Source organism: Rutidosis leptorrhynchoides, chromosome 6, assembly GCF_046630445.1.
Source record: "Rutidosis leptorrhynchoides isolate AG116_Rl617_1_P2 chromosome 6, CSIRO_AGI_Rlap_v1, whole genome shotgun sequence".
NCBI lineage: Eukaryota > Viridiplantae > Streptophyta > Magnoliopsida > Asterales > Asteraceae > Rutidosis > Rutidosis leptorrhynchoides.
The window spans coordinates 140348486-140360473 of record NC_092338.1 but is presented as its reverse complement, the minus strand read 5'-3'; the positions used below and the strand labels follow the sequence as shown (position 1 = coordinate 140360473).

General features: G+C 38.2%; 1 protein-coding gene across 1 annotated transcript; it reads left to right on the top strand.

Annotated features, from left to right (window-relative positions):
• The first annotated feature begins 5292 nt into the window (after positions 1-5292).
• LOC139855375 (GATA transcription factor 4-like) lies at positions 5293-6494 on the top strand. The gene is made up of 2 exons (XM_071844592.1): positions 5293-5591; positions 5754-6494. The coding sequence occupies exons 1-2, from the start codon at positions 5328-5330 to the stop codon at positions 6366-6368; spliced, it is 879 nt and encodes a 292-aa protein (XP_071700693.1). The 5' UTR covers positions 5293-5327; the 3' UTR covers positions 6369-6494.
• Positions 6495-11988: the final 5494 nt, after the last annotated feature.

Genomic DNA, 11988 nt, shown 5'->3' with positions numbered 1-11988 from the left:
ACAACTCCGGGGTCCTAACAATTATACATACACATATATAACCCATCTATCTGCAATCGCACCCACCAAATACCTCATACAAAAATATAACTCAAATAGCATGTCGTCATACTCAATATGCTAACAACTCGTACACTATCACAACACCACATTAGCATATACTCAACACAATATATATATATATATATATATATATATATATATATATATATATATATATATATATATATATATATATATATATATATATATAGCATGTTAAACAATATCCAACACATAATATGGTTAACCATAAACGCTATGGTGCTACCGGCTCGTGGTTCACACCATACGTAATGCTATGACGCTACCGGCTCGTGGTTCATGCCACTACGCATTTGAGTCTCACTCATTTATAGTGCTACCGGCTCTTGGTTCACACTTTGGCGCTACCGGCTCGTGGTTCACGCCTCATTTTATAGTGCTACCGGCTCGTGGTTCACACTCGATGCTACCGGCTCGTGGTTCACATCATGATTTTATAGTGCTACTAGCTCGTGGTTCACACTTGATGCTACCGGCTCGTGGTTCACATCACGACACTCGTCACATACATGCTATGGTACTACCGGCTCGTGGTTCATACCATAACATTCACAAATAAACACGTCATATACATATAAGCATAATTATTCCACTCACCTTAACACCTTCGGTGAGTTAATCAAGCTCGCAACCTTCAACGCGACGTACCTATTACATTATGCATATAATCAATCACACAATCAAGTTGGTCAACTAACTCACTTACCATTCTATGGTTATGTTGACCCATTTCAAGGTTAACACACCCATTTGGGTCACCACATACTCATATAACACCCACTTACATAACATCTAGGTGTGCTAGTAGTTAACTAACCAACTTAGGTCTCACCAACACCAAATTACACTTTGAACCCTAGGTTAGTTACTATTGAGTCTTCATGACTCAATCTTACCCAAGAACACCCAAAATCATTAAATATGGATTTTATGTTCACCTATAACCCAAAATCTAACTCTTAAACAACATAAAATAAGGAAATTAGGTTTCGGACTTACCACCACTATCACAACGTAACTAGGAAGTAGATGAACAACTTTAAAACACGCACTTTGACCCGAAACGACCTTTTTCCTTCTTGATTTGAGCTTTCTCACACAAGGAAATTCTCTCTCTCTCACTCTAAACTTGAAGTGGAAGAGGATAAGGTGGATAAAAGTGAAGTAAAAGCACCCACCAACTGACCCTTGGAGCCTTAAAGTCGTTCTCCAAGTGAATTTGCCCATTTGTCCCTTTTAAATATCATAAAGGAGACAGCTGGCCCGTCAGTTCATCTGGACGGCGGCCAGTAGCTTGGACGGCGTCCAGTCTTTCACAAGTGGACGGCGTCCCACATGTCTGGACGGCGTCCCACACAACTGGGAAAACATGATCTTACATGTTGATTGTATGCGTAGAATCACTCGTTAATTCATGTTTTCGGTTTGATTGTTTTTGGACAGCGGTTTGTTTGATTATTTCTGTAAACTTAACTGGTGTAAATGTTAAATTAAAGTGTCTAGATGTGTTCCTCTCATCAAGACATTAATTTTAGACTCCGGGTTCATGTTATTTCGATTCCCGGAGCTCTAGATATGATTAAAATTGTGTTTTATTGAAATCAAAATATAAAAACGAATTGTTTCAGGTTTGGTCCGACTTTGTGACCATATTTGGAGTCTCTAGGGTGTACTAGTGTGTTAGGATTGATGATTGGATGAACATTCATGTTCGGGTCATCAAAATCCGAGCCACGGATCACCCGTTATGACTAAAACATGTTTTTGAACGGATTAAAGCTCCAAGTTGATATATGGATGATGGTAACGACTTGGTGGTTGTTCTTGGGGTGTTCTTGAGTACATTAATGTGTCGGGTGGGTTGGTTAGGTGAAGATATATATAAGACTCGCCGAAAACCGATTCCCGGGGCTCAAATTATGACCCGATGAACTTTTAATTAAAACTTATGGTTATTAAATAAGACTTATGATATGAATAATGCTTTTCATTATTAATAAATTACTTATGATATAAAAAGTAATTATTTTAATTTAAGACTTATGATATACATATTTATTATATCATTTATTAATTACTTATGATTTAATTAAACTTTAATTAAACTTATGATTAATAATACTTTTATTATTAATGAAAAATACTTATGATAACTATTAGACTTATGTTATGAGATTATTATAATAAGACTTAAAATAAAGATTATTATTTAATTATTATAAAGCTTAGTTATTATTTAATTATAATTTAATTATTAAATACTTATGATTTAATGATTATAATTAGAAACTTATGATATGATTAATAATTCATTATTAATTAATAATACTTATGATATGATTAAAATTCATTATTAATTAATAATACTTATATTATAATTAATATTTAATTAATTAATTAAATACTTATGTTATATTAATTATATCATTTAAACTTATGTTAACTTTAATAATTCATTTTAACTTAATTAAACTTATGATATGACATAATTATACATATATGACTTTAAATAACATTATAACTTATATTATTAATATAACTTATACTTTAAAAATCCAATGTTGACTATGTTTGACTAAGGTTGACTTTTGAGTTGACTTTCGGTTAACTTTAACTTTCAGTTGACTTTTGTTGACTTTCTAATTAAGGAAACTTTCCTAACTTGTAAAATTTCCAAAAACAGCAACTTTCTAAATATGAAAACCTGCTAAAAATAGAAACTTTCTAAAAACAGAAAGTACGTGTCCTTACGCTGTTCTGATCAAACCGAAGCATGTTGATTATTGTTCTATGTTTTCTTGCGACAAGTACTATAACTATCATACTAAGACTTGACCTAAGTTAGTTATTTATATCGACCTGCTTTATTTATAGGTCGGCGTTGTGGTCATTCTTGATCACTATACTTCGTTTGCTGTTCGCATTTTGTGTGGTTACTATTTTTCCTTTAAGGTGAGTTATAGTCCCGTTTTTCATACTTTTTAAAGTATATTTTTGGGATGTGATTACATGCATTTTGTTTTACGTTTAGACACAAGTGGCAATTAAATTTAAATCATTCATTATGAGTTGAACAAAAATATTCCCTAGTTTGGTAACTGTAATCACTGATTTCTACTGGTGAACGTGAATCCTATGGATAGATCTATCGGGTTTGACAACCCCATTTCGAGCTAGTCGCGCTAGCAATTTATAATCGGAATGTGTTAGTACTTCGTAATTATTTGAAGATACACTTGTTCAGTGTATATATATTGTGTTTGGCAAGGGTAAATAAATGATTAAGTGGTTACCAGGTGGCTCATTGATAATGGAATAATGTTTTATGTTTTCTAACATTTTAAATATTATGGTCTAAAGTTTATACGTTTATTTAAACCTATAATTCACTCAACATTTTTGTTGACAGTTTACTCGCATGTTTTCACAGTTACTTGATTTGTTTGGTGCTTCCGCTGTGTTAGAAGTGACTGCATACATTTGGGCAGATTTTGTTAAACAATTTATGAAACATTAAACTTGCATTCTCTTTTTGAATTATTAAACTTGTGGGTGTTTGGTTGACAATGTTTTATGTCTTTGGTTAATTAATATGTTGGGTTTGTTTAAACTACATATTTTGGTAAATTTTCTTTTTGGGAAACTTTTGAATAAAAGAATGCAATGTTGTTTATTAAATTTATTTAAGTTCGATCAAGCTGTGGGACCAAGTAACAGAGCCGTTAAGTGTATTGACGAGGACATCACACAGAGCTGATAATCTTAGAGGTTTAACTCCCTCCTTCTGACTCAAAGCATCGGAAACCACATTAGTCTTTCCACGATGATATCGAATTTCCTAGTCCTAATCGTTTGACAATTCAACCCAGCTACGTTGTCTCATATTCAGTTGTTTCTGAATGAAAATATGTTGGAGACTCTTGTGATCCATATACACGGTATACTTCGTTACATATAGGTAATGCCTAAATATTTTAAGTGCTAAAACTACAGTAACTGACTCCAAATCATGAGTCGTATATTTCTGTTCGTGAATCTTTATTTGTCGGGAAGCATAACAATTACTTTCGTTCGTTTCATCAAAACATAACCAAACCCTTGACGTGAAGTGTCACAATATATAATAAAATCATTGTTTCCTTCGGGTAGTGATATGATATGCGCCGAAGGTTACTTCTTCTTTGTCCAATCAAACTTCTTCCCTTTATGTGTCAATGTTGTAAATGGTTTCGCTACTTTAAACATCTTGGATAAATCTTCGATAATAACCAGCAATACCTAAAAATTGACTTATCTGTGTTGGGGTCATTAGGGTTTCCCACTTTGCAATGGCTTCGATTTTGGAAAGGTCCACTTGAATTCCCTGGCTACTAACAATATGATCGAGGAATTGCACCTTCTTCAACCAAAAGTCAAACTTAGGGAATTTAGCAAACAACTCCCCTTTCCTTAGCAACTCAAGCACTAATCTCAAATGTTGTTCGTGCTCTTCATTATTCTTCAAATAAATCAAATATCATCTATGAAAATGATGACAAATTTGTCTAAATACGGTTTTCAAATTGAATTTGTGGATCAAAAGCAATTTGGAAGAAATGTTTGGTGATAAATGGCTCGAACACGACTTATTGTAATCAGCCTTATAGAGTTCTAGATAGTACACATACCTAGAGTGTAAGATTATGACACTCCTTCCGTTCCAATTTGATATGCTTTTTTTTTTCTTTTTTCGGATGATCAAATTAATAGTTACTTTTAAAAATGGATAAGATAATAAGATAAAGTTCTTTTATATCATTTTCTTTATAAATATAAAATAAAAAGATAGGTAAAAACTAAGTAGTAAAACAGAAAAAATAATAAAAAGTATAAAGTTACGATTTCTTAAACTTAGTGCTTTTGTCAAATGACTATTAAATTAAAAAAAAATTAATATAAAACACATACTCATTTATACTCGGTATGTACTATGGTGATGTGATAAGAGAAAAATAAAAATAAAAATAAGAAGTTGAATAAAAAAAAAAGGCAAATGAGTGTGGGTACGGTATGAGAGGCCTCATATTACATGGTCACTCTACCCACGTTCCACTGCCCCCCAAAACCCTTCACACCAACGCGACCTACGTACCACTCCTATACTTATATCCACCTCCCTACACTTCCCACTCTCTCACTCCATCTCTCTTCCTCACCTCCTCCTAATTTAATTTCCCATATATCACCGGCCACTACACACACACATGGATATTTATGGAATGCCATCCTCCGGTCATGATTTCTCCGGCGTTGACGAATTACTTGACTTCTCTAATCACGACCTCATCTCCCCTACTACTACTACCACCAATGACGTCATCCTCCCTCCCTCACATCTCCACTCTGACGTCATCATCAACAACAACAATTATAATTATAATTATAATTATAATTATAGTGATAATGATAATGATATTCTTAACCGCCATCATCACTCCACTAACTTCACTGATGACCTCTGTGTCCCTGTAATTACATTTCTCACATTCATCCTCATTTTAGTTACTTCTTCTATCAACTAAATATTAATATTATTATATTATTTTTTTATTTAATTGTTTATTATTTAATTGGTTGGAACAGAATTTGTTAGCTAATTTCTCTTTACGTATCATTTCATTTCTTATTAGAGTGATGACGTGGCGGAGCTCGAATGGCTGTCCAACTTTGTGCATCATTCCTTCAGTGATTTTCCGGCGAGTAATATCGCCGGAACGATAAACTACCGGCCGGAAAACTCATCGTTTCATAGCAGATCTAGAAGTAAAAGGACTAGAGCACCTACTAATAATAATACATGGACAACAACAACAACAACAACGGCGTTACCTGAAAAAACGACGATGAAGATAGAACCGTACTCATCGCCGACGTCATCATCTTCCGATACGACCTCAGAAGGAGGCGTTCTCCGACGGTGCACGCACTGCGCGTCGGAGAAAACGCCGCAGTGGAGAACCGGACCGTTAGGGCCAAAAACGTTGTGTAATGCGTGTGGCGTGAGGTATAAGTCAGGGCGGTTGGTGCCGGAGTATCGACCAGCAGCGAGTCCTACATTTGTGCTGACTCAGCACTCTAACTCTCACCGGAAAGTAATGGAACTCCGGCGACAAAAGGAGATGATGATAGGTCAACCGCAACAGTCACCGTCGTCGGAATATCAACTCTATGGCGGTGGACATCATCACCACCACCATCAACACCAACACCAGCACCATAATCGAAACAACTATGAGGTTTGCTGACGTCATGTAAAACACGTGTCGAAATCTTACCGGCTATGATTTTTTTTTTTTTACAGGTTTTTGTATTTGTTTTTGTTTTTTTTATCATTTCTGATCATCGAGTAGAATATGCACCGAGGAATTAAATTCAGGTTTTCAGTATGCGATGTGATGATAATTGATTTTTTGTTGAATTTTATGAATAAAATTAATCAGGGGAATATAATTTAATTTTTTTGGTGGGGTAACTTAAATGTTCAACTACCAGAGTGATGACTTTCCACGTGATAGGTCGGTCCTGATCCGTATTTGTAAATGATACAGTAAAACCCGGCTTTCTTTTTGCTTTTCGGTAACCATCATGTAAATATAACAATACCTGTACATTTGAAGTCAATTTACAAGAAAAATTGGTATGTGAAAATATGGTTTGCAATCAGTAAAAAATACAACGACAATATACGGTGTTCGGTTAAAATATGAGAGTGCTATTTACATGGGATTATGTAAAAGTAACAGTGGCGAAGATAGCTTATCGGATTGAATAAGGACACCGATCGAGCAATCCTCATTATCGAACAAGTTTGAAATTTGCTATGTAACGCTTGGATATTTTATCAAATTTGACTCCTATGTTTATCAAGGTGTAGTGTGTGTATTCCGGTTGGTATATGCTAATAAGATGGCATTGGCCTGTTGTGTTGAAGATTTAAATACTAGCTAGTACAACTCTTGTGTTTTCTTTTCATGCCTATGTCTTGCTCCTTAACGTTAGCAGTAGAAATATATTCTATGATCAGGTATGATAATAGTCTGTCCAGCTAGTGTTTCCTAAGAACAGCACGGGCTTATATCTTTGTAAAACGTTCCGCTAACTTAAATACAATAACCGTGAAAATGCTGCACAGTAGATCGAGGCCATTACGCCTGTACATTTTGTTTTTGCTTTTTAATTGTGGCAATCCTACTTCTACAACTAACCTACCCTGAGTAATATATGTACATTACATATATCTATACATGTATCTTAAGAGGTTTGAAGTCGCAACCTTTGATTAATGAGCTTCACACATATCGCTAAATAGGCATAGCATGGTTGTAAAAGTAGGCCAACTAGTCTCTAACTAGCCTTGATTTTGAAGTATTTTTGCCTGATAATGATACGCATACCCGATCAGCTCGTATAGCGTATCAAGCAGCATCGCCAATAGGAATTACTAGAGCGCGCCAAGGCCCGAAAGGCTATGCTTATTGCATCGCGCTATCCCTGTAAGCGCGCATAGGCAGCGGCCACATGACGGGCGATGTTGTGGCCTGAAGGGCTATGCTTATTGCATCGCGCTATCCCTGAAAGCGCGCATAGGCAGCGGCCACATGACGAGGGATGCTGTGGCTAGCAGAGGACACCTGGCACACAAGAGTCAGAGCCGACAAGAACACTTTTTACTTTTGTCGGACCAGCTCACCTGAGAACGTACTATTTGCAGGCCACGATCTGTTTAACCTCATTACGTGGCAATAGAAGACAAGAAAGGTTATCCTATAAATACAAGACTTCGTTCACAGAACAAAGGATCTGGACTCTCCACCTTCACACACACACATATATTCTAAGAACAGTAGCGCATAACGCAAATATACCCGAGCTACCGGACTCATAGCATCGCACTAGACATTCTTGATATACAGGTAACGTTCTATGAACAGAAACCCTATATTATAGCGCGAGCCATCTATGACCGGACTACCCGCTGATTGTGGGTCTGACGTTTGACCACCCCTGTTGAGATCATCATCTCGCAAGGGGTTATTCACGGTACTCCGGACCGGAGAGTTAAACTCAATTGACCCTTAAATCCCCCCTTATTGATGTCAAGCATGGACCGAACCCGACCCGATTATTCTATGCTTGATCATTTGGCGCCATCCGTGGGACAATCAAGTTAAAAGATTTTGATTTGATCTTTTTTCTGTCTGTCCACTAACAACCCGCTTGTTTCCTCTTGATATACAGTGACAGGTATTGAGATGGCCAGCAAGCAGGAAGTACCAAAGCCCGCTCAAGCACGAGCTACATCACCTACGGGACCTAAACCCGCCGCCAAGGGGTCGGCAGGAACTTCTGACAACGCGCCGCCAAGGGGTGCACAGATGCCTCCCCCTAGCGCACCTGCATCGTCCTTTAAAACTCCAGAAGCAATTAGGCCGATACCATGGGCCTCAAACACTGCGAGCACGGGATTCGTGCCCGTCTATCCAACTACCGAATCTGCGCGCAACAGCCCTAGCCATACCAACAGCCCTGCTGGCTCACAGGGCGCGCGAACTTCACCGTCACCTAGAAGGGATGCCTCCCCGACTACACCCGGGTCTAGCGCTGCCACCTTCGCGCAGGGCACTTCATCTGCAGGAAGGGGGATACCCGCAGAATCATCGGCCAGGACACGCGAGCAACGCGCCCAAAGTCAAGCCAATTTGATTCATGCTTTGATGAATGCTGCGCCGGATGATATGGCGCATGAATTTGAGCATCCGGGAAAGGCTGAGCTCATGATTAAAAACATATACGCGGGGATGAAGGGAGTGCCTGTTAAACCCTCATTTGAAACAGCGCCTACTAGAGAAAAATTCTCGGCGCACATACTAAACTATGTTTCTACAGCGCTGCCTGTGATACCGCTAACCTTGGGATACTATGATGGATTTTGCAAAAGTATGAAGGTATAGCGCGAAATCAGCGTTGGGCTGACGAGACCAAATGCATGGAGTTCCCGCCGTTACTAGAGGGCGTGGCTCGACAATGGTTCAACAACCTACCAACGCCAGTTATAAGCTGTTATGATGATCTGCGGACGCGTTTCTTGCTTAGCTTTCACAACATGCGCGCGACTCGAAGGACGCATGTTGAATGTCATGACATCAAACATGAGAGAGGGGAGTCTTTAGGGCAGTTTATCGACAGGTATTGTCAAGAGGTAGCTAGAATTCCCAACTGTGCAGAATCACTAAAGGTGTCCGGTTTCATACATGGGATCTGTCGGGAACGTCACCTGACGTTGTGGCAAAGGTTGAGGAAGCGCCCTTCAGAAACATTGGCGGAAACGTTAAGGGAAGCGCACGAGCACATGCGCGCCGAGGAAGACACCACAAGGTACTCGAGTTACAGGGGCTCAGGCAACGGTCGGCGCGACGGCTACGATTCGTCCAGGGGTGGACGCCCGTCAGGTGGTTTCAGGAGAATCCAACACGACTCTAGCCCCTACCGCCACCACAGCAACAATCACCACAATGATAGGAAACACCAGCGGAATCACCAAGGGAACAACAACAACCAACAACACCATCGGAACAGAGACAATGACACCAGGGATAACAAACAAGCTTTGATCAGGAGCCTCACGAAAAGCCTGAAAGAGATTTATGTGACTGAGCCAATATCCAAGACGTTTGAGAAGCATGCGCGCATGTCTGAGTATGCGCGACGGGACAAGTCGAAGTTCTGTGACTTTCACGATGACTTCGGGCACGAAACTAATCGCTGCAAAGCATTGGTTGACAAGGTGGTCGCATGCCTCAAGCGAGGAGAACTGAAGCATTTGAAGCCGGGTAAAGACGAGTCAGGAGGGTACAAGAAGGAGGCCGAAGGGGTGGAGAAGGATAAGGTCATTTACGTCCTTTCGTGGGAAAAGAAGGAGGTTGAGAAGGAGCTACTGCTGGCGTACGAGAACTTAAAAGCGCATCTCCCACGCGAGCCCATTTTCGAAAGAAAATGCGCTCCTCTGGTGGTTGAAGGTTATTTGCCTGAATGCACGCAGCACATTGACAAAATTCTTATCGATACTGGCAGCTGTGTTAATGTTTTGTTCCATCATTGCTTTGAGAACCTAAACTACACCGTGAAGCGCAACTTGAGGAAGGTGAAACAGCAGTTCAGGGGGATAAGTGGGGACCCCGCATGGTCTAAGGGGATACGACCGTGGTGGACTTCAGAGTGATACACGCCGAATCGGAATACGATGCTATCCTTGGGCAACCGGCGCTCTCACATTTTGCCATCAGCGCCTGTCTCTACCGAGGGATCATCACGCTGCCTACCCCGCTCGGAGAAGCTACGCTCAGGTCCAAAGTTACCGCGGATGACTTTCTCCTCCGATAGATACACGATAACAAGTTTAATAAATCATTTTGAAAACTCACAGGTTGCACATGGTGAAATGTCCCGTTCATATTGATTATAAACGTTCCATATTAATTGATTTCGTCGCGAGGTTTTGACCTCTATATGAGACGTTTTTCAAAGACTGCATTCATTTTTAAAACAACCATAACCTTTATTTTATCGATAAAGGTTTAAAAAGCATTACGTAGATTATCAAATAATGATAATCTAAAATATATCGTTTACACACGACCATTACATAATGGTTTACAATATGAATATATTACATCAAAAATAAGTTTCTTGAATGCAGTTTTACATAATATCATACAAGCATGGACTCCAAATCTTGACCTTATTTTAGTATGCAACAGCGGAAGCTCTTAATAATCACCTGAGAATAAACATGCTTAAAACATCAACAAAAATGTTGGTGAGTTATAGGTTTAACCTATATATTATCAAATCATAATAATAGACCGCAAGATTTCATATTTCAATACATCTCATACATAGAGATAAAAATCATTCATACGGTGAACACCTGGTAACCGACATTAACAAGATGCATATAAGAATATCCCCATCATTCCGGGACATCCATCGGACATGATATAAAAACTCGAAGTACTAAAGCATCCGCTACAATGGATGGGGTTTGTTGGGCCCAATAGATCTATCTTTAGGATTAACGTCAATTAGTAGACTGGTTTACTAATTCTTAGGTTACCAAGTAAAAGGGGCATATTCGGCTTCGATCGTTCAACCATAGAAAGTAGTTTCATGTACTTTTGTCTATTTTGTAAAACATTTATAAAGCTGCGTGTATTCTCATCCCAAAAATATTAGATTTTAAAAGTGGGACTATAACTCACTTTCACAAATTTTTACTTCGTCGGGAAGTAAGACTTGGTCACTGGTCGATTCACGAACCTATAACAAATATGTACATATATATCAACGTATGTTCAAAATATATTTACAACATTTCTAATACGTTTTAATGTTTTAAGTTTATTAAGTCAGTTGTCCTCGTTAGTAACCTACAACTAGTTGTCCATAGTTAGATGTACAGAAATAAATTGATATATTATCTTGACCCAATCCACGACCCAGTGTATACACGTCTCAAGCTAGATCATAACTCAAAGTATATATATATTTTTGGAATCAACCTCAACCCTGTATAGCTAACTCCAACATTACTGCATATAGAGTGTCTATGGTTGTTCCAAATAATATATATAAATGGGTCGATATGATATGTCAAAACATTTGCATACGTGTCTATGATATCCCAAGATTACATAATATATTAGAATATATGTATTATACAATATAAGTTAGCTAGGATATGATTAATATAGATTTGTTACCAATTTTCACGTAGCTACAATAAGTAAAAATATCCAATCTCGTTTTTACCATAACTTCTTCGTTTTAAATCCGTTTTGAGTGAATCCAATTGCTATGGTTTTATAT

Excerpts from the sequence above, each read along its gene's own strand:
- LOC139855375 (XM_071844592.1), top strand. The coding sequence starts at position 5,328 with ATGGATATTTATGGAATGCCATCCTCCGGTCATGATTTCTCCGGCGTT. Across the intron at positions 5,592-5,753 it reads CTGATGACCTCTGTGTCCCT|AGTGATGACGTGGCGGAGCT; the intron begins GTAATTACATTT and ends ATTTCTTATTAG.